The 21,932-nt window shown below is 51.1% G+C and overlaps 1 protein-coding gene and 1 long non-coding RNA gene across 4 annotated transcripts in view; one reads left to right on the top strand and one right to left on the bottom strand.

The window, feature by feature from the left end:
• The first annotated feature begins 2,483 nt into the window (after positions 1-2,483).
• LOC116943039 (uncharacterized) lies at positions 2,484-18,772 on the top strand. The gene is made up of 3 exons (XR_004402872.2): positions 2,484-2,748; positions 4,689-4,822; positions 18,513-18,772. It is a non-coding gene; the product is annotated as an uncharacterized LOC116943039 (long non-coding RNA).
• LOC116943028 (uncharacterized) overlaps positions 15,306-21,932 on the bottom strand; it is a 53,599-nt gene continuing 46,972 nt past the window's right edge. For all 3 annotated transcript variants that reach the window (XM_076067396.1, XM_076067395.1, XM_076067397.1), the window contains exon 6: positions 15,306-21,763. In XM_076067396.1, coding sequence (XP_075923511.1) covers positions 21,582-21,763 — 182 coding nt within the window. In that variant the 3' untranslated portion in view covers positions 15,306-21,581. The remainder of the gene's footprint in view (positions 21,764-21,932) is intronic.

The following is a 21,932-nucleotide window of genomic DNA, read 5'->3' as shown; positions in this document are numbered from 1 at the left end:
CGTCGTGGTGACGTCACCGCCACTTAGTGGCGAATGGCGGTTGTTGTTGTGTGTATGAGTGTGTGTATGTGTGTGTGTATGAGTGTGTGTATGTGTGTGTATGAGTCTGTTAAGGCTATATGGGGGATCTTTATCTTTGTGTATGAGTGTGGGGCGAGGTAGTGTAGCGGTTAGCGCGCTGCGCTACGAACCTGGCGACCCGACTTCGAATCGCGCTCACGGTCCCCACCACGGACAACATATCTTGAACCGGTCCTGGGCCCTCCGCTAGATCGACTCGGCGTGAATAAAGTTCCTGCCAGGTGGGGTGTGTACAACATCAGCACTAGGGGGGAGACAAAGGTGGCCGGTCGGGTCTGGTGTTACGTGTGTGTTACGTGTGTGTTACATGTGTGTTACGTGTGTGTTACGTGTGTGTTACATGTGTGTTACGTGTGTGTTACGTGTGTGTTACATGTGTGTTACGTGTGTGTTACATGTGTGTTACATGTGTATACCGCGAGTGCCTTGGTGACTGGCGCAGGCTCTCTGCAGCGCCACGACGCTCGCGTGATCATATATCCGTGCAAAGAGAGATAAATAAATACAAGTACACTTTATTTTGGAGAGCAAACAAACACGTGCTGTAATCACGAAAGAAATCAAATACCTTCGCGTGAATGGAACACGCGGATTCAATAGAAGGAAGGTGGATAATCAAAACGGACACAAAACAAACTTTGGGCGGAGGGCGAGGGGTAACCTTTATTATTTTTGCCAGCTGCTTTTATGTCGATGACAGCTCTGGCATTTGTTGTGCCGTGCATCACGGCGGAGAGAGTGACAGGAACAGAGAGAGCCGAGCAAATGCGATACAAATCACAATACCCCCCCTCTCTCTCCAGCCCCCCCTCTTTCCTCGAACGAATTGCAAAGTTCGGGGCGAGTAAAGAAGACGCGGGGTAAATGTTTACCTGAGCACGCGGTTGTATTTGTCATTCTCAGCTTTCCAACCAATACCATCAGCCCCACCCCCCATCAATCCGCGGGGGACTTTTGTTCGCTGGCGTACCTCGTGCCTCCGTACAGGCGGCTCCCACAGGTATTTTGACGAGGAAAGGGCGGCGGAAGGGGGGGGGGGGTAAGGGAGGTTTTGGGCTCTGGATGTGGGGGGGGGGATGGAGGAGCGAGTTAGAGAGTTCAGTGAGTTTGACATTCTGGCACGGAGCCACCGCCAGGTGGAGGAGGAGGAGGTGTCACGCACGCTCCCTTATCCACACCCACCCGGCATCACACACAGACAAGGACCCCCGTATCGCCTTCAACAGACTGTTGATGCAAGTGCTGTTAGCGAACACCTATGAAGGTCAACACGGCCGCCTTTGTCTTCCCAGTCGCGATGTTTATACATCGCTCCGGGTACAGTACACATTTGAGGTGGTCGGGTTCGTAGCATATCACGATTGCCTCCGTACGGTGCGAAAGAAGTTCAACATGCATCCATAACTGCTGCATCACCGCTCCCCTGGCATTGATACGCACCCACAACAGCCGCCATTCGACTCTAAGTGATGGGGACGTTTCCACGGCGCTTGCGTGCCAGGCTCGGAGGGCATCACGTGAAGTGCGAAAGGCCCCCTGGTAGGAGGACACGGGACACACCCAGGTGCCATGGGTCGACCGACCGAGATGGCCGGCAGATGCACCACATCTGCTGCCCACTGTGCCACCTTGCTGCGCTTTATCCGCCCGGCACTCTTCCGCCCGTTGTTGTGAGCGTCGCTCAAACGCCCTCCGTTGGCGATGGACGGCGACTGCCTGCAATTGCCCAGTAGCCTCACACTGCGCCTAGCCAGACACTGCCCAGTAGCGTCCTTCGAGAGCCTCCACCTTCGATAGAGGCCAACCCTGACCCCGCGAGTGTACACGACGCGAGTTAAAGGATCGAGTGACAAGACCAGGCCAGGCTGCGAGATGACCAGGAGATGGCAGTCCAGCAAGTTTATGTTTGTTAAGTTTCTGAGCGAGCTGTAGGTTCGTGAGACCTGTCTGGGCGTACCCATCCTATGGGTGGTGGAGGCAGCGAGAGTTGGTGCATCAACACACACACACGTTGTGAAACTCCCATTCCGTGTGTGTCGAGAAGGAGCCCGTCACTTTCATATGGAGAGGACCGCAGAGCTTGGGCTAATCGTTTGCGGCGACTTTTCTCGTGGCTGCTGCCTTCCGACTCGTCTGTGGTTCCTCCTCACGCCTCTGAGTCAATCTCCTCTCCCTACGAGAGCGAGCGAATGTTATATTGAATGAAGGCCTCCTCATGTGGTCACGGGCAGTTGCTTTGACCATACTTGACCATGCTGCTCGCTGTGGGTTGGTGGAGGGAGCAGGGGGCGGGGAGATGTTGGGTTAATCCTCGATTTATGTATCACTCTCTACTAATTTTAGCCGTGGTGGGAAATCGAATTCAGATCCCCAGGATTCATCAGGGGGTCGTGAGGGGTGGGGGGTCGTGCGGGTTGGGGGCTAGTTCGCTAACCATTGCGCCACCGCTCCGCGCACGTGTGTCACACGGGATATGGTCAATGACGCCACGGCGGGGAAGATGACTACGCGTGCTGACGTCAGCAGCTCCCAAATTACAGGGGACGTGGGAGGGAGAGTTAGAGAGAGAGAGAGCGCTCGCAGAGAGAGAGAGCGCGCGCGTGGGCGTGTGGAGCGCGGGACCGCCCTGAGCGACTCGCTGCGGCGCATAGAGACCCAACAACAAAGGTAAACAGAGTGGGGGAGGTGGCGGCTGGCACGCAGGTAACCTGGCACAGTCTCCGGATCACACGCGGCGCACGTGGGACGTACAGTCGGAACGCTCTGCTCACATTCACACTCTCGACACGATCGCCTCGCGCAGCGTCCTTCACTGCAAGGCCCGCAGTGGCCACTGGCGGCCCCTGGTGGCCTTTAGTGCGGGCCCCGACAAACACAGAGTGACAACACTCCCCCTTGTCGGCGGTGTGGGGGCCCTCGCGCTGCTGATGTCTTTTCGATGAAAGTGCCCCCCCCCCACCCCCCTCTGTAAATGAGTGAAGCAAAGCAAGGCCGTAATTATAATATATTGGGGGGGACGACGACATATCCCCCCCCCAATATTAAAATATGCTCAAAATGTCCCCCCCCAATTTATTTCTATAAAAGAGATTTCTGTTCATATGTTTGTGGTTATGGTTGTACTTTATTAATCCCTAATCTCTGCCATTACATACAATGAAACAGAGCAATGTAATACAATACACTATTAGACATTATTGTAAAAAATAAATAAAAGTCCATCCTATGTGTTAGTGAATTTTTAAACATTCTAGGCAGGAAATTCGTTTTAAAAAAAAATTCTGGTGGAGTACCCCCAGACCCCCTGAAAGATTTGATCCTCCCCAATATTGACTCCATGGCTACGGCCTTGGATTGAAGAACACCGCTCGAGAACAGTGGCTCACAGGCGCCCCGGGTATGTGAAACATGACATAAACAAACCCTGCAGGGTAAACGCACAACTGGGGGGGGGGGGGGGGCAGTTAAATACCAGTTCAAAAAGGTGAATTTTTAAGAGAGACTTAAATATAGCGAACGAAAAGAATTGTCCAATTAGCAAAAGCAAGAAGCTTTCCCAAGCTTGGGAGCTGCACTGGACGAAGGGCCGATCGCCCTAGGAAAATGAGCCTTGATCCCGGAGTCCCAAGAAGAAGGCGATGCGAATGGCAGCCAAAGTAAAAGGAGCAGGCGCACAGAACAAAGAGGGCCGAAACCACCCGCGGAGATGGAGCAGGCGGCGCGCGCTGGAGGTGGATTTGCGGGGAGGAGGAGGAGGAGTGGGCAGGGGGGGAGTTTTGCGGAAGGAACTTCGGCGATAGAAGTTGCCGGACGAGTCGAGACACGACGCAAAGCACCAACTTGCGCCGAGAAGCGGATTGCGATATAATCATTTCGCAGAATCGATTGTGAAAGAGAAATAAGAATTCTAATAAATTAAATGTCAACACCCCCACAGCTGCAGTGAGCTGGAGGAATGTGGTGGGTCACCTGGTGTCAAGACTCTGTAAGTTTAAACGGGACCAGCTCGAGCGATGCAAACTCAGCTCATTCACTACCGGAACTCACTAACCGGGATTACGACCGCGATTATATTAGCGAGTGCTTCTCAGTCGCGGCGTGACGATGGTTTGGGGGTTTAGGGGGGGGGGTGCTCATGATTGCGGGGGGGGGGGGGGGGTAGCTCTTTCGAACAGGCCTGGAATTATCTCCAACTGAATAGGCGTTATCCTTTCCGGCAATACTACAGGAGGTGGAAAGATGTTCAACACCAATAGACACCTTTTGCAAGGAATCGAGTCTGCCTAAATAAGGATTTCCAAAGCCGCAAAAACAAAATGTCCCACAGATATCTCTCTAGAGCCACTCCACACCCGCGTTGGCGTCCTTACCCCGCACCTCCGATAAGCGCGATTGGATGCGCAGGGTGCGAAAGAAGTTCAACGTGCGTACTATCCTTCTGTTCACGTCCAGGATTAAGACCATCGTGTGTCTTGGCCTCTTACCGGCTAACTTATCTTTGGGCGAGGTCTTCATTCGCATTTTGGGAATGTACATCCATTATCATAATCGACATTTCAACTCGTAACACGGCGCTAACCGCCGGTACACAATGCTCGCTCTCGTAGAGACAGAGAGAGGACGACTCAGAGGCGCCATGAGGAGGAGGAACCACAGACGAGGAGCAGGAAGGCAGCGGCCACACGGCGAGGAGCCGACACCAAATCCACTCCCCAAGCTCGACGGTCCTCTACATATGAAGGTGTTACCGGCCAACGAATGAGTGGTTTACACGTGGGAGGAAACCCGGGTAGCCGGTGAACATTGACGCGTGTGAGGGGGCAATCCTCTATCACCGTACAGATGGGACAGGTGGAGTCCACACTTTGCTGTACAGCCTCCTTATGTGAGCACCTTCTCGACCCCCACGGAACGAAAGTTGGAACAGATGGGGAGATTAGTCCGCACTATGCCTTACCTCCTCCAGGCGAGCCAGGGTCCGGCTCCTCCTCGATCCTCACGGGAAGAGAGTTTCACAACAACATCTGCGCGATGATCCTCCAACCATCGCTGCTGTCTCCGCAGGGCTGGGGTTACAGGTCACGCACATAGCCAGCGCAGCCACCAACCTCGCGGCCACCCATCAATCAGTCAGCTCGGTGCGCACGTGACTCCACTTTGTATGTTTAAGGTCTCAAGATTGCAGTCGCATTCAGAATTGTAAAGCAAATCCGAGTTGTATTGTTGGGTCCGATTTCATGGTCGATAAGAACTCACAACGGACTCGTCGTAATGAAATAAATAAAAAATAAAGTATAAACATTCTACTGTGCTCGTGTCTCTGACGCAACACGTGCCAACACGCCTCGTGAAGGCCACCGGTCCGTTTGTTGGCCTACCACATTCACTGCACGCAGCAGGAACATCTCTAACCAGCCCTTCGACAACGAATCTTGGACTGTTTTTAATTTTTGGCGATTTTCTTAAATCACTAAAACCTTGGGGCAAGGAGCGAACCGTAGGGCAGGCTTCGCCCGGGGATGGCGTGGGTTGGTGGGGGTGCCCAGGGCGTAGCCCGTGGAAGGCAGCCGAGCAGGACCCCATTCGCCGTGCGGGGACTGGGTGTATGTGTGTCACCGCGACCCCTGAGCGCCTCTGGAAGGCCACTACACACTCTTCGCCCGCCTCAAACGCGCGAGATCGCTCATCCGACTCGTGCTATTGTATTCATGCTTATGGGAATGTACTTTTGTACTTATTGAAACTCAACGAAACTTTGTTTTATTTTGCCAGGTAAAACCCCACTGAGTAAATGTAGCTCTTGTTCAGAAGCGATCTGGCTACAAATGATAGCTCAACGAAGTGGCTTATCACGTGGAAATGTATACCCAAATACTCTGAACGCACGTCGATTCTAAATGTGTAAGGAAAACCGGAGACCACGGAGAAAAATCGACGCGACCACGGAGAGAGACACGCATACTCCAACTATACAGCAGGCGTCAGGCTTGGGATATAAGCCACGACCTCCTGCATACCAGGCGAGGTAGTTAACATATCGCCACCGTGGAGAGTCGTACTGCATTGAAGGACTCTACGTACGGTGCGAGAGAAGTTCAACATGCATATATAAGCATAGATTATATAAAAAAAATTGAGATAATTCTTGATGGAGCTTTTACATTTTATTTACAAGTGGGGACGAAACCGGAGCGGCCGGAAAAATCCCCACGCCTTGCGAGTGTGGACTCCACTCCATCCCGATGGAAACACGTGGCGACTAGTCTGTACTGCCTTCTTCGGGCGAGCCAGGGTATGGCACGCAGATCCCCGAAACGGTGCTCTCACCCACGTCGACGAGCGCGCGTGTGTGTGTGTGTCTCGTGCTGACATCTGTGAAAAAGATATTCAGAGCTCATCGGATTCCTACTGCAGTCGAAATAAATACAGATTCCGATTCTGTGGGATGGGGGCTGGGACATTTAAGAAACGTTGCCCATTGTTCAAACTGCCGCGCCTGGAGATCGCTGCATGGAACTTTGTTGTCATGATCCTGGCATTAACCACTCACTTCTCCATAGCAGCGGTAGTCAACACGTGGGCGGCCACCCACGGGTGGAGGATGGTAAACCACTGCGACTAACAATTCGTGCGCTTAATAAAATAACAGCATATGCCAATAGACGGCGTTGGGACGTGTAATTATATTTATAATTATATTTATAATTACATGACGGCCGTGTGCAGAACACTGATTGAGGGGTTAGCTCGACGGTGGACAGCTGAGCTTGGTGAGTGCTTGGTGGACCGCCATCGCTGAGCTAAGTCCACATTGTCGAGTGCTGTGTGTGTGGATGATTGTTGAACTTCTTTCGCACCGTACGTAGCCAACCGTGCTCATCGGAGGTGCGGGCAGAAGGACAACAAGGCAGACACAAAATGCTGATCCAAAGAAATGAGTTCACAATCTAGATAACTAAAAAGTTCATCATCGTACTGATGGGAAAGGGGGGCAAAGGTTAAAGAATTGGGGGGGGGGTGCAGAAAAATGATAGGGGGGCAGAGCGTAGGCAGCGGTGATGATTCTCATGGGGGTAGGGGGGGGCTAATTACAAACTACATTGGGCCCCCCATTTCAATTGCATACAAATCCTCGCGAGATGATGACAGAAGAGATATAGAGAGGAGATAGCGATGCAGTGAGATAAGAGGGGTGTAGTCAAAATAGGGGTGTAGAGAGATGGGGGCTAGATGTTGTTGTTGTTATTGTCATTGTTTACCCAGGAAATTGGCTCGCGGAGTCTGAAGGCGTTTTCTCAAAAGGGTCTCCTGCTGCGAAAGAGTCAGTATGTCTCATCAGAGTGTCTCTAGAGAGTCCTCCTGCTGCTATAGTCAGTATGGCTCATCACAGTGTCTCTTGAGAGTCCTGCTGCTGCTGCTAAACAGTCAGTATGTCTCATCACAGTGTCTCTAGAGAGTCCTGCTGCTGCTAAACAGTCAGTATGTCTCATCAGAGTGTCTCTAGAGAGTCCTCCTGCTGCTAAACAGTCAGTATGTCTCATCAGAGTATCTCTAGACAGTCCTCCTGCTGCTATACAGTCAGTATGTCTCATCAGTGTCTCTAGAGAGTCCTCCTGCTGCTATAGAGTCAGTATGTCTCATCAGAGTATCTCTAAACAGTCCTACTGCTGCTAAACAGTCAGTATGTCTCATCAGAGTGTCTCTAGGAAGTCCTGCTGCTGCTATACAGTCAGTGTGTCTCATCAGAGTGTCTCTAGACAGTCCTGCTGCTATAGAGTCAGTATGTCTCATCAGAGTGTCTCTCAAGAGACCTCCTGCTGCTATAGAGTCAGTATGTCTCATCAGAGGGTCTCTAGAGAGTCCTGCTCCTGCTATACAGTCAGTATGTCTCATCAGAGTGTCTCTAGACAGTCCTGCTGCTATACAGTCAGTATGTCTCATCAGAGTGTCTCTAGAGAGTCCTGCTGCTATAGAGTCAGTAGGTCTCATCAGAGTGTCTCTAGACAGTCCTCCTGCTGCTATAGAGTCAGTATGTCTCATCAGAGTGTCTCTAGAGAGTCCTGCTGCTATAGAATCAGTATGTCTCATCAGAGTGTCTCTAGACAGTCCTGCTGCTATAGAGTCAGTATGTCTCATCAGTGTCTCTAGACAGTCCTGCTGCTATACAGTCAGTATGTCTCATCAGAGTGTCTCTAGAGAGTCCTGCTGCTGCTATACAGTCAGAATGTATCATCAGAGTGTCTCTAGAGAGTCCTGCTGCTAAAGAGTCAGTACGTCTCATCAGAGTGTCTCTAGAGAGTCCTGCTGCTGTTATACAGTCAGTATGTATCATCAGAGTGTCTCTAGAGAGTCCTCCTTCTGCTAAACAGTCAGTATGTCTCATCAGTGTCTATAGAAAGTCCTGCTGCTGCTATAGAGTCAGTATGTCACATCAGAGTGTCTCTAGAGAGTCCTGCTGCTATAGAGTCAGTATGTCTCATTAGAATGTCTCCAGAGAGTCCTCCTGCTGCTATACAGTCAGTATGTCTCATCAGAGTGTCTCTAGAGAGTCTTGCTGCTGCTATAGAGTCAGTATGTCTCATCAGAATGTCTCTAGACAGTCCTGCTGCTATACAGTCAGTATGTCTCATCAGTGTCTCTAGACAGTCCTACTGCTATACAGTCAGTATGTCTCATCAGAGTGTCTCTAGAGAGTCCTCCTCCTGCTATACAGTCAGTATGTCTCAGCAGAGTGTCTCTAGAGAGTCCTCCTCCTGCTATAGAGTCAGTATGTCTCATCAGAATGTCTCTAGACAGTCCTGCTGCTATAGAGTCAGTATGTCTCATTAGTGTCTCTAGAGAGTCCTGCTGCTGCTATAGAGTCAGTATGTCTCATCAGTGTCTCTAGAGAGTCCTGCTGCTGCTATAGAGTCAGTATGTCTCATCAGCGTCTCTAGAGAGTCCTGCTGCTGCTATAGATTCAGTATGTCTCATCAGAATGTCTCTAGAGAGTCCTGCTGCTAAACAGTCAGTATGTCTCATCAGAGTGTCTCTAGAGAGTCCTCCTGCTGCTATACAGTCAGTATATCTCATCAGAGTGTCTCTAGAGAGTCCTCCTGCTGCTATACAGTCAGTATGTCTCATCAGAGTGTCTCTAGAGAGTCCTCCTGCTGCTATAGAGTCAGTATGTCTCATCAGAGTGTCTCTAGAGAGTCCTCCTGCTGCTATAGAGTCAGTATGTCTCATCAGAGTGTCTCTAGAGAGTCCTGTTGCTATACAGTCAGTATGTCTCATCATTGTCTCAAGACAGTTCTGCTGCTGCTATAGAGTCAGTATGTCTCATCAGAGTGTCTCTAGAGAGTCCCCCTGCTGCTATACAGTCAGTATTTCTCATCAGAGTGTCTCTAGAGAGTCCTCCTGCTGCTATACAGTCAGTATGTCTCATCAGAGTGTCTCTAGAGAGTCCTTCAGCTGCTATACAGTCAGTATGTCTCATCAGAGTGTCTCTAGACAGTCCTCCTGCTGCTATATAGTCAGTATGTCTCATCAGAGTGTCTCTAGAGAGTCCTCCTGTTGCTATAGTGTCAGTATGTCTCATCAGAGTGTATCTAGAGAGTCCTCCTGCTGCTATACAATCAGTATGTCTCATCAGAGTGTCTCTCAAAAGTCCCGCTGCTGCTATAGAGTCAGTATTTCTCATCAGTGTCTCTAGAGAGTCCTCCTGCTGCTATAGAGTCAGTATGTTTCATCAGAATGTCTCTCTAGAGAGTCCTGCTGCTACTATACAGTCAGTATGTCTCATCAGAGTGTCTCTAGAGAGTCCTGTTGCTGCTAAACAGTCAGTATGTCTCATCAGAGTGTCTCTAGAGAGTCATGCTGCTGCTAAACAGTCAGTATGTCTCATCAGTGTCTCTAGAGAGTTCTCCAGCTGCTATAGAGTCAGTATGTCTCATCAGAGTGTCTCTAGAGAGTCCTGCTGCTATAGAGTCAGTATGTCTCATCAGTGTCTCTAGAGAGTCCTCCAGCTGCTATACAGTCAGTATGTCTCATCAGAATGTCTCTAGAGAGTCCTGCTGCTATAGAGTCAGTATGTCTCATCAGTGTCTCAAAAGAGTCCTCCTGCTGCTATAGAGTCAGTATGTCTCATCAGAGTGTCTCTAGAGAGTCCTGCTGCTCCTATAGAGTCAGTATGTCTCATCAGAGTGTCTCAAAAGAGTCCTCCTGCTGCTATAGAGTCAGTATGTCTCATCAGAGTGTCTCTAGAGAGACCTGCTGCTGCTAAACAGTCAGTATGTCTCATCAGAGTGTCTCTAGAGAGTCCTGCTGCTATATAGTCAGTATGTCTCATCAGTGTCTCTAGACAGTCCTGCTGCTATACAGTCAGTATGTCTCATCAGAGTGTCTCAAAAGAGTCCTCCTGCTGCTATAGAGTCAGTATGTCTCATCAGAGTGTCTTTAGAGAGACCTGCTGCTGCTAAACAGTCAGTATGTCTCATCAGAGTGTCTCTATTGAGTCCTCCTGCTGCTATAGAGTCAGTATGTCTCATCAGTGTCTCTAGACAGTCCTGCTGCTATACAGTCAGTATGTCTCATCAGAGTGTCTCTAGAGAGTCCTGCTGCTGCTATACAGTCAGTATGTCTCATCAGAGTGTCTCTAGACAGTTCTGCTGCTATACAGTCAGTATGTCTCATCAGTGTCTCTAGAGAGTCCTGCTGCTGCTGCTATAGAGTAAGTATGTCTTATCAGAGTGTCTCTAGAGAGTCCTGCTGCTGCTATACAGTCAGTATGTCTCATCAGAGTGTCTCTAGAGAGTCCTTCAGCTGCTATACAGTCAGTATGTCTCATCAGAGTGTCTCTCAAGAGACCTCCTCCTGATAAACAGTCAGTATGTCTCATCAGTGTCTCTAGAGAGTCATCCTGCTGCTATAGAGTCAATATGTCTCATCAGAGTGTCTCTAGAGAGTCCTGCTGCTGCTATACAGTCAGTATGTCTCATCAGAGTGTCTCTAGAGAGTCCTCTTGCTGCTATAGAGTCAGTATGTCTCATCAGAGTGTCTCTAGAGAGTCCTCCTGCTGCTATAGAGTCAGTATGTCTCATCAGAGTGTATCTCTAGAGAGTCCTGCTGCTACTATACAGTCAGTATGTCTCATCAGAGTGTCTCTAGAGAGTCCTGCTGCTGCTAAACAGCCAGTATGTCTCATCAGTGTGTCTCTAGAGAGTCCTCTTGCTGCTATAGAGTCAGTATATCTCATCACAGTGTCTCTAGAGAGTCCTGCTGCTGCTATACAGTCAGTATGTCTCATCAGTGTCTCTAGACAGTTCTGTTGCTATACAGTCAGTATGTCTCATCAGAGTGTCTTTCAAGAGACCTCCTGCTGCTATACAGTCAGTATGTCTCATCAGTGTCTCTAGAGAGTCCTCCTGCTGCTATAGAGTCAATATGTCTCATCAGAGTGTCTCTTGAGAGTCCTGCTGCTAAAGAGTCAGTATGTCTCATCAGAGTGTCTCTAGAGTCCTCCTGCTGCTATAGAGTCAGTATGTCTCATCAGAATGTCTCTAGAGAGACCTGCTGCTGCTATAGAGTCAGTATCTCATCAGAGTGTCTCTCTAGAGAGTCCTGCTGCTCCTATACAATCAGTATGTCTAATCAGAGTGTCTCTAGAGAGTCCTCTTCCTGCTATAGAGTCAGTATGTCTCATCAGAATGTCTCTAGAGAGACCTGCTGCTGCTATAGAGTCAGTATGTCTCATCAGAGTGTCTCTCTAGAGAGTCCTGCTGCTACTATACAGTCAGTATGTCTCATCAGAGTGTCTCTAGAGAGTCCTCTTGCTGCTATACAGTCAGTATGTCTCATCAGAATGTCTCTAGAGAGACCTGCTGCTGCTATAGTCAGTATGTCTCATCAGAGTGTCTCTCTAGAGAGTCCTGCTGCTGCTAAACAGTCAGTATGTCTCATCAGAGTGTCTCTAGAGAGTCCTCCAGCTGCTATAGAGTCAGTATGTCTCATCAGTGTCTCTAGACAGTCCTGCTGCTGCTATAGAGTCAGTATGTCTCATCAGAGTGTCTCTAGAGAGTCCTGCTGCTATAGAGTCAGTATGTCTCATCAGTGTCTCTAGAGAGTCCTCCAGCTGCTATACAGTCAGTATGTCTCATCAGAATGTCTCTAGAGAGTCCTGCTGCTATAGAGTCAGCATGTCTCATCAGTGTCTCAAAAGAGTACTCCTGCTGCTATAGTCAGTATGTCTCATCAGAGTGTCTCTAGAGAGTCCTGCTGCTCCTATAGAGTCAGTATGTCTCATCAGAGTGTCTCAAAAGAGTCCTCCTGCTGCTATAGAGTCAGTAAGTCTCATCAGAGTGTCTCTAGAGAGACCTGCTGCTGCTAAACAGTCAGTATGTCTCATCAGAGTGTCTCTAGAGAGTCCTGCTGCTATAGAGTCAGTATATCTCATCAGTGTCTCTAGACAGTCCTGCTGCTATACAGTCAGTATGTCTCATCAGAGTGTCTCAAAAGAGTCCTCCTGCTGCTATAGAGTCAGTATGTCTCATCAGAGTGTCTTTAGAGAGACCTGCTGCTGCTAAACAGTCAGTATGTCTCATCAGAGTGTCTCTAGAGAGTCCTCTTGCTGCTATAGAGTCAGTATGTCTCATCAGAATGTCTCTAGAGAGACCTGCTGCTGCTATAGAGTCAGTATGTCTCATCAGAGTGTCTCTCTAGAGAGTCCTGCTGCTACTATACAGTCAGTATGTCTCATCAGAGTGTCTCTAGAGAGTCCTCTTGCTGCTATAGAGTCAGTATGTCTCATCAGAATGTCTCTAGAGAGACCTGCTGCTGCTATAGTCAGAATGTCTCATCAGTGTCTCTCTAGAGAGTCCTGCTGCTACTATACAGTCAGTATGTCTCATCAGAGTGTCTCTAGAGAGTCCTGCTGCTATAGAGTCAGTATATCTCATCAGTGTCTCTAGACAGTCCTGCTGCTATACAGTCAGTATGTCTCATCAGAGTGTCTCAAAAGAGTCCTCCTGCTGCTATAGAGTCAGTATGTTTCATCAGAGTGTCTTTAGAGAGACCTGCTGCTGCTAAACAGTCAGTATGTCTCATCAGAGTGTCTCTAGAGAGTCCTCCTGCTGCTATAGAGTCAGTATGTCTCATCAGTGTCTCTAGACAGTCCTGCTGCTATACAGTCAGTATGTCTCATCAGTGTGTCTCTAGAGAGTCCTGCTGCTGCTGTACAGTCAGTATGTCTCATCAGAGTGTCTCTAGACAGTCCTGCTGCTATACAGTCAGTATGTCTCATCAGTGTCTCTAGAGAGTCCTGCTGCTATAGAGTAAGTATGTCTCATCAGAGTGTCTCTAGAGAGTCCTGCTGCTGCTATACAGTCAGTATGTCTCATCAGAGTGTCTCTAGAGTCCTCCTGCTGCTATAGAGTCAGTATCTCATCAGAGTGTCTCTCTAGAGAGTCCTGCTGCTACTATACAGTCAGTATGTCTCATCAGAGTGTCTCTAGAGAGTCCTCTTGCTGCTATAGAGTCAGTATGTCTCATCAGAGTGTCTCTCTAGAGAGTCCTGCTGCTACTATACAGTCAGTATGTCTCATCAGAGTGTCTCTAGAGAGTCCTCTTGCTGCTATAGAGTCAGTATGTCTCATCAGAATGTCTCTAGAGAGACCTGCTGCTGCTATAGTCAGAATGTCTCATCAGTGTCTCTCTAGAGAGTCCTGCTGCTACTATACAGTCAGTATGTCTCATCAGAGTGTCTCTAGAGAGTCCTGCTGCTGCTAAACAGTCAGTATGTCTCATCAGAGTGTCTCTAGAGAGTCCTCCTGCTGCTATAGAGTCAGTATGTCTCATCAGAATGTCTCTAGAGAGTCCTGCTGCTGCTATAGAGTCAGTATGTCTCATCAGTGTCTCTAGAGAGTCCTCCTGCTGCTATACAGTCAGTATGTCTCATCCCAACGGAGTTACTTTACAGTCACTATTTAAGCATTAGGATGTTGGCCAATACCAGTTGCCTTTATATTCATACATTTGTATGCTCAGCTCAGGTTTATTCTGGGTTTAAGGAGCTGATATGAAACCGGGACTCTTTGGGAATCTAAGCTTTTGCATTCTTATTTTTATTGCTTATACTCCTACGCGTAGTTCCCCAGGAAAGCCTCTGCCTCATGCTGACTTTTCAAGAGGGTCCTGACCATTCCTCGCAGCGGGGGTGCGCGGAGCGAATAATAATAACAATCCCCATGGAGACATTTGCTGTTATTGCTCCCAATGTGGAACATTGGGAGCGAGAGGCGGGCACGCGCACGACGCCAGCGGGTGACGTCACGGCATCTCGAGCGTCCTCCGCGAGCGCAGCGGACGCGGCGAGAAGTCGCCATCGTCTTGTTGTGCGGTTAATACCGCACCAGCAGCACCAGCAGCACCACCACCACCAGCACCACCACCACCACGGCAGTAGTGGTAACCAGAGGCCACCCAATGGATTAGAACCGCGAAGTTCTGCAGCAAAGCAGCGAACGCGCTTCCGCTAGACCACCGCGTCACCCGTCCTCGTCTGCTGCTCACGTCCAGCGCCACCACAAACACCTCCTCATACTCCTTCTCTTCCTCCTCCTCCTCGTCAGTCCCGACGACAGAATATCCCTCTCGCTTCGATCTCCCACCCTGAAGCTTCTGGTGACGCCACCCCTAAACCGCCATCATCCACTGCATTAACCATGGCGGCAGTAGCAATGCTGATGATCGTGGTGATGATGATGCACAAATGGAAAGTTTAAAACTCTCCGGACAGTATGCAGCGGCTTTGTTTGCCCAGAATAGAGACCATGGAACTCATGACGATTCAAAAAAACCGGAGGCGGCATCGTGAGTGACGCAATCGTCTGGCTCAGCAACCACCTCGATGGACAATTACAGCTGTTGCCCTTACATCAACATCGGCCACACAGCGAAGACGTACACAGACTCACACGGAGACCCATAGAGACCCACTCGCAAAGGCATACATAGATTCGCAGAGACCCACAAAAACTCACAAAGTTACCCACAGACCCACACAGACATCTATAGATTTATTCAAGAGACCCATATACTCACACCGAGACCCAGACTCATATACTCGCACGGAAGTATATACTCCTGACGCAATCATCTGGCTCAACCACCTCGTTATCAGAGACCAGCGGGCTTGTGAGACGGCGAAGCCGCGCTCAGACACTCGCAGTGAGACACGCCGACACGCGTCCTTGAATACAAAATGATTTATTAACAAGTGTTATGAAATTCCATATTAAAGATATTATATATGCGTTAAAAAGGAAATTATCTTTCACAGTATAGATTTATGAACCTAAATAACAATAATTACAACAACGCCGCTGACATTTGATCGTGAGTGACAGCGAGAGAGATGGAGAGAGAAAGTTTGTGAGAGTGACCCAGGGAGAGCGAGACTTCAGAATTGTCCCGGAAACGAGGGGAGGCCGAATCGGTCGTGGGCCCTGTGACCCAACCACCACCACCACCTCCACCATCAAAGACAAAGATCCCTCGTATAGCGTTAAACACACGATCGGGGCAAGTTCTGTTAGCGTTAGCGAGCACACTCGGGGGGTGGGTGGCCAGCGCCACGCCCGACCGCCTTTGTCTCCCTTGTGGCGATGTTTACACTTCGCACCAGGTATTCATTTGAGACCGAGTCGAGCTAAGCGAGCCTCAGGCAAGGTTCAACCAAATCGCCACTTTTTTTGCTGGCGAGCGGGAATGGAAACCGGTGTCGCCGGGTTTGTAGCGCAGCGCGCTAACCACTGCGCCACCGCTCCCCACTACCGCCTCCCCTCTTCTTCCTCGTGTAACAATTCCTCCAACCACCCCGAGACTCTCCCGACCGCAAGCCCCGAACCTCGGCGCGAGACATCGCGTCCCTGCGAGCGATCGTGGCGAGGTGGAGGGGGTGAGGTGGATGGGGGGGGGTAGGGGGGGGAGGTTGGTGGGGGGGTTGGTGGGGGGTGAATTCGAGACCACGGACGGAACTCGCGGCCGTCGCCTCCACGCGATGGAGAAACTCACCGCGCTGGGCGCGAGAATCCGGAGCGAGCGCTCCCCGGGGTACCGCTGAACTCCTCCCCCAGGGAGAAGAACATTCCACAGTGGGGGGGAGGGGGGGTTGGGCTCATTTTAGTCCCCAAATGGGGGGGGGGGAGCTCTTACCCTGTAACACTTGGGCGCGGTTTGCAGAATATCTCAACGAGTGGTGGTGTTGGTGGCGAGACGTGTCAATGGATTAGAAATTGTGGTGGTTGCGGGGGGCTGGTAGAAGTAATGGAGGTCCATTTATAGACGCCAATGTGGGAGGGGTGAAGGGGGGCAAATAAAGTACGTTGCTCATTATTTATTTATATAAACAAACATTACACGGACACTCCCTTGACAATGAATATCACATTTGCAAGGCTGTGTGTACGACGGCGAGGAATCACACGGACTAGTTCCACGCTCCTGAAAGTTAGGCGGGGGGGGGGGGGCTGGAGAACCGCCCCCACCCAAGCACGCTCCGTGTGTGGTGAGGATGGTGATGGTGGTGGTGAGGGTGGTGGTGAGGGTGGTGGTGGGATGGCGAGGCGAGTTCTCGAGAACCACGCACGCGTTCGCCTGACTCGGGAACCAAAACCAAAGTCAAGAAACTAAACAAAAACAAATCATCACAAAACCCGGCGCGGGTGTGCAAGCGACCAGCGCGCACCCATCATCACATCATAAAGTGGCGGTCGCTAAATTTCAGCTGCCGTTACTGCTGCTCCATCTGCTGGTTTTAGCCGTGCCAAAAGTCTCGTTTGTTTTACCGAAGATGAATTTTAAGAGAATCGCGTTGCGGTTAATCATGATAATAATGACAAACAACAACAACCACCACCAATGACATTCCATAGCAACAACAACAACCAGCGAGCGAGCGAGCGGGCTACGGAACGGCCACGTGGTAAGGCTATTTGCTATGCATCATCATAGCCTCACGTGGGTCGAGATATGTTGCTGCTGGACGTTGATGGCACACGTTATGGTGAGTTGAGGGGGGGGGGGTGTCGTCTGAACGCGGCTCCCTGAGTCCACGTTGGTACCACCCGGTGGCACGGTGGGCACCGCTTCCTCAGCACTGCCGCCGTCACCACCACCACCCCCCTCTCGATGTGGCCCATGACCGGCGCCTTGCGTGCTCACCGCTTGACACGAGGGGACGAGGCGAGGGGATGACGAAGCAGCAGTTCCAATCGTGTTGGCCGTGTAAATAGTTTGGTGCCGCTAAAGTTATTCCACTTTAGGGTGGTACCGAGTTCTGCCCACTTGGTAATTTCCTTATTTTAGTTGGCATCACGAGACAAGCAGCACACTTTAAGGGGGGGTGGGCGGGGCAGGAGGCGGTTGGAACCATCGTTAATAATTAATTTGTCCAATTCATTATTTGAGTTTTGACGATGCTCTTAAACAGCCGCTAATTCCATAATGTTGTAATATATATATGTACTTGGATATTACAAAAAATAATAATCGATTGGTCTGCTGACGTTCTGTTTTTTTAAACTAAAAAACAGAAGTAGACAAAAACATGTTTTACAGCAGCAGCAGCCACGGGCGAAATCATGTTGAGGAACGTGACTCTGACTCATTGCCCTGGGGGCAAATTCCTGCCTCTCTCTCTTTCTCTCTCTCTCTCCTCGACTTTCACAGAGAGAGAGAGAGGAAAGGGAGAGATTAAAAAAGTGTGTCCGTAACAGCATCGACCTGGGAGAGGTCAAGGGTCAACTCGACTCGCCGCCCTAACCGGGATCTCAGCTCGCAAACGCTCCGATATAATTTGCAGGCCACTCACTCGATCACCGCACCATCGCCACCGGGCCTCGAGAACAACAGCCAGTAACTGTAGCCTTGCTGCGCTACGACGAGGCAATGCAAGAGACGCAGGTAGGGGTTGCCAGCATTCAGGTGTGCGTGATCACATGGGGCGGGTCCGTCTGCGAGCGGTCGTCCCAACGGGTCGATCACCGATCCTGGTGCCACTGGTGGCTTAAAGGAAAAGGTGCTCACCCCCACGAATAAAACACAAACAAGCAGCTCTTATCTTGTAGCTACCTATGCTGGGTGTCTCAGGAGTTTAGAGCTTCGTCAAATTAACGTTGTCACTCGAGTGATGACAAGCCGTGGGGGGAAGGGGGTCGACTCATCATCTCTCCGGAGTCGATAAAGCGAGGAGGTCAAGAGTATTTTTTTTTTGCTTTGGAGAGACTCGCTATAGGAATGTGGAAATGTCCACCAGTGGCTCTTCAGGGCTGTAAACAGGAGGAGATGAGTACCAATGCTTCAGTGTTCATTTGAGCTGCAGGAAACCACCTTGAAATGATGTAATGGAACACCTGACCGTAACTTTAAAGTCTTTGTTTTGTTTTTCTTATTTCTAGAAAACGAAACTTCCTCTTCAAGCTCACGTCGGGACATCTCGGGACACGCAGCCTCAGGCGGTGTAGCTACAAGAGAAGAGAACCACTGCATTCTGGGGTCGTGTCTTGGCATTTAGCACACAATCACTTACATCACACTCCACCTGCTGGCCAATACACCACGTCACTCGCACCCTTACAATACAAAATTACATGAATTAATAAAGAACAAAATTACTGGATTATATTTCATTAAAAATAAAATATATATTTCGTTTAAATCGGACTCTTATTTTTATCTTTCTCCCTCTCTCATTCAAATGATCGCATTGCAAAGCGCTCCCCTCACGTGCTGGTTCACACGACGCATCTCTCACGAGAGCCACGTGTTGTTCCGCCAGGGCTGAACAAGTCTTTGGTAAGACACCCAGGGCCCACCCAGGGCCCACACCCAGGGCTATTACAACACGAGGCAGACAAATTGAAACATTCCACCAACACTACCAACAACAACCGCCATTCGCCACTAAGTGGCGGTGACGTCACCACGACGCTTGTGCCAGGCTATGTGCACCTTGAGGCCACGTGAAGTGTCGAACGCCCGCATGGCAGCAGGTCACGGGGCAGACCCAGGTGCCACGGGACGACTGACTGAGACTACCAACAACCACCACTACCACCAACCACCTCAAAGCAGCCAGTAGCCAAGTACCACTCCCCACAACACCCACAGCACCCCCCCCCCCCCCCCCTTTATCAAAAATTCCATTTACAACACCAATCAAGCAGTGACACAGCAGCCACACTGTGCAAGTTGGGGATGTCCCCACTCATGAACGGATCCCGCTGTTTACTGGGGTAAATTACAGACGGGATCCGTGCAGTTCACCCCCTCCAGCCTGTGAGTCTCTGTGTAGCAGAAGAGAGGAACTTCACTCCCATTGCATTGAGCTCACGTGTCGGCACCGGTCAACTCACAAGGTTGTTTGAAGGGGGGCGGAACTCCACCGACGTTTGTTCAAATTGTCACGAGCGTCTCCTGGCCACAAATTGTCACGAGCGTCTCCTGGCCACATCTTAACGTGTGGTGGGTGGTGGTGGTGGCGGGGTGGGGGTCTCCTGGCCCCACGGGAGCTGGGCCTCTGCTTACGAGGCGAGGGGGAAGATGGCAGAGAGCCAAGACACGGCTCATCCACCTGCGTGGCGAGGAATTTGTTTTGGCGAAATTTTCTCCGGCTCCGGGGACCCCACGTGCCCCCCCCTCCCCGCCTCCACCCCCCACGTCCTAGCCCCATCTCTTATCCCACCCACCGTTGACTGTAAGGTGCACAGTCTGAGGTGCTCGGTGTTCAAACACGACGACTTGGAAATAAAGAGGGATGAGGAAAATGGGACAAGGGCAGCAGAATATCCCAACTCCTTCCGGTGTCAAATCACCACATGAGCACAATGTGCATCGTAAACCCTGGATGTGTGTGCGTGTGTGCGTGTGTGTGTGCGTGTGTGCGTGCGTGTGTGCGTGCGTGTGTGCGTGTGTGAGTGTGTGTGCGTGTGTGCGCGTGTGTGCGCGTGTGTGCGCGTGTGTGCGTGTGTGTGTGCGTGTGTGTGTGCGTGTGTGCGTGTGTGTGTGTGTGCGTGTGTGCGTGTGTGAGTGTGTGTGTGCGTGTGTGCGTGTGCGTGTGTGTGCGTGCGTGTGTGTGTGCGTGTGTGTGTGCGTGTGTGCGTGTGTGCGCGTGTGCGTAGCTCGTCAGCCGACAGAGTCGGTGGCAGCCACATTCAGAGTCGAGGAGCCATTCACTCGCTGGGTCTTGGCTGAGTGCGTACAGCAGTGGTGGGTGGGTGGTGGGTAGCGGTTGTAGTTTGTGGATAGCGGTGGTGGGTGGTGAGCAGCGGTGGTGGGTAGGTGCGTGGGGGGGTTGGTGGGTGTGTGGGGGGGAGTTGGTGGGTGTGTGGGGGGTTGGTGGGTGTGTGGGGGGATGTCCCTCTTTTGATCTACAGCCATTCCCCTCCGAAGCGGCGACAGCAGTGGATTCAACCTGCCCACTGCCTCTCTCTCCCAGAAAAAAATAAATCACTCTCAATCCAATGTACACACGCCCACTCCATCTCCCTGCCCCCCCCCCCCCCAAGCACACACGCCCCCCCCAATCGATTATAGCTCTCCCTTAACATTATTATTATACATTACAGCTCACCCCTGTACATTACAGCTCCCACTATACATGTGCACATGAAGATTCCCCCAACTGAAAGCCGGTTGGGGTGTTGGGAGGGGGGGGGGGCAGGAACGTGCCCCCCAACCCTTCCCAACAAAAAACAAACAACTCGAAACGCCCTCCCCTCCTTCGTAGTAATAATAATAATAGCATCGTACAAAGCGCAAAGCAACAGCAACAAACAACGCCGACTCGGCCTCGCCCGGGACTCCGCTCCTGCTGCACGAGCTTGGAGGAGGTGCAGGAGGTGCAGCAGGGGGACAACGAGGCCGAGTCGGAGCCACTGGCAGCACGGAGAGTGGAAGGGGCAGAGAGAAAGCGATGGACGGAATCGACGTCAACTCGCACGCAGGCACAATTCTACCACCCTCACCCACCCATCCACCCCGTAGAACCTTTACAGACGCGCTGGAGGCAAGTGCTGTTAGCGAGCACCGAGTATCGAGGTCCGCACAGCACCCGACGGGGAGTTGGCGTGGTCAACTACCGAGCCCCTTCCCAGCCACACACACCGCCACCCAGCCGCACGGACACACACTGCCACCCAGTGTCAGGCAGAGGTAATCAACTCATAAGGCACACGTACAAAGACGCACACGCGAGGCGCGCGCACAACACACCACACCCAACCGTTCACTCCTCCAGCTAACCCACAGACGCTGACCCGTCGTTCAGTCCAGCTGAACCTTGCTCTGACGCCACAATCCGGGGGTTACGGGAAGTGTTTGTTTGTTTGTTTGCGTCCCACATTTGTTTACTCTTCTTTCTCTCCTTGGTTGTTTTTGTTCTTCCCACGCACCCCGGCCCTCACCCCCTCGGCTTGGGGGGGCGGGGGATGGTGGTGGTGGTGGTTGTGTGGAGTGGGCCACGCTCATCACACCAGCATGTGGCGCTTGCGGTGCAGCGCGAGGTGGTCGGAGCGCGAGAAGGAGCGCTCGCAGTCCACGCACTTGAAGGGCTTCACGCCCGTGTGCTTGCGGTAGTGCCGCGTCAGCTCGTCCGAGCGCGCGAACTTCCACGTGCAGCCGTCCCACGTGCAGCGGTAGGGCTTCTCGCCTGCACGAGGGGTGGGGAATCACCGAATTAGCATGGTCGCTGTAATCATCATCATCATCACCGCTGCCATTGTCATCATAGTGATGGTGTCATCCGACTCTGTTGAAGGAGCGCAGACTACAGTGGGTTCACTTTCAGGACCATAGCGTCGGTTGCATGGCCACAATCG

This window comes from Petromyzon marinus, chromosome 16, assembly GCF_048934315.1.
Source record: "Petromyzon marinus isolate PM22_M1 ecotype Great Lakes invasive population chromosome 16, UKy_Petmar_22M1.pri1.0, whole genome shotgun sequence".
Lineage (NCBI taxonomy): Eukaryota > Metazoa > Chordata > Hyperoartia > Petromyzontiformes > Petromyzontidae > Petromyzon > Petromyzon marinus.
This window is presented reverse-complemented; position numbering and strand designations above follow the sequence as displayed.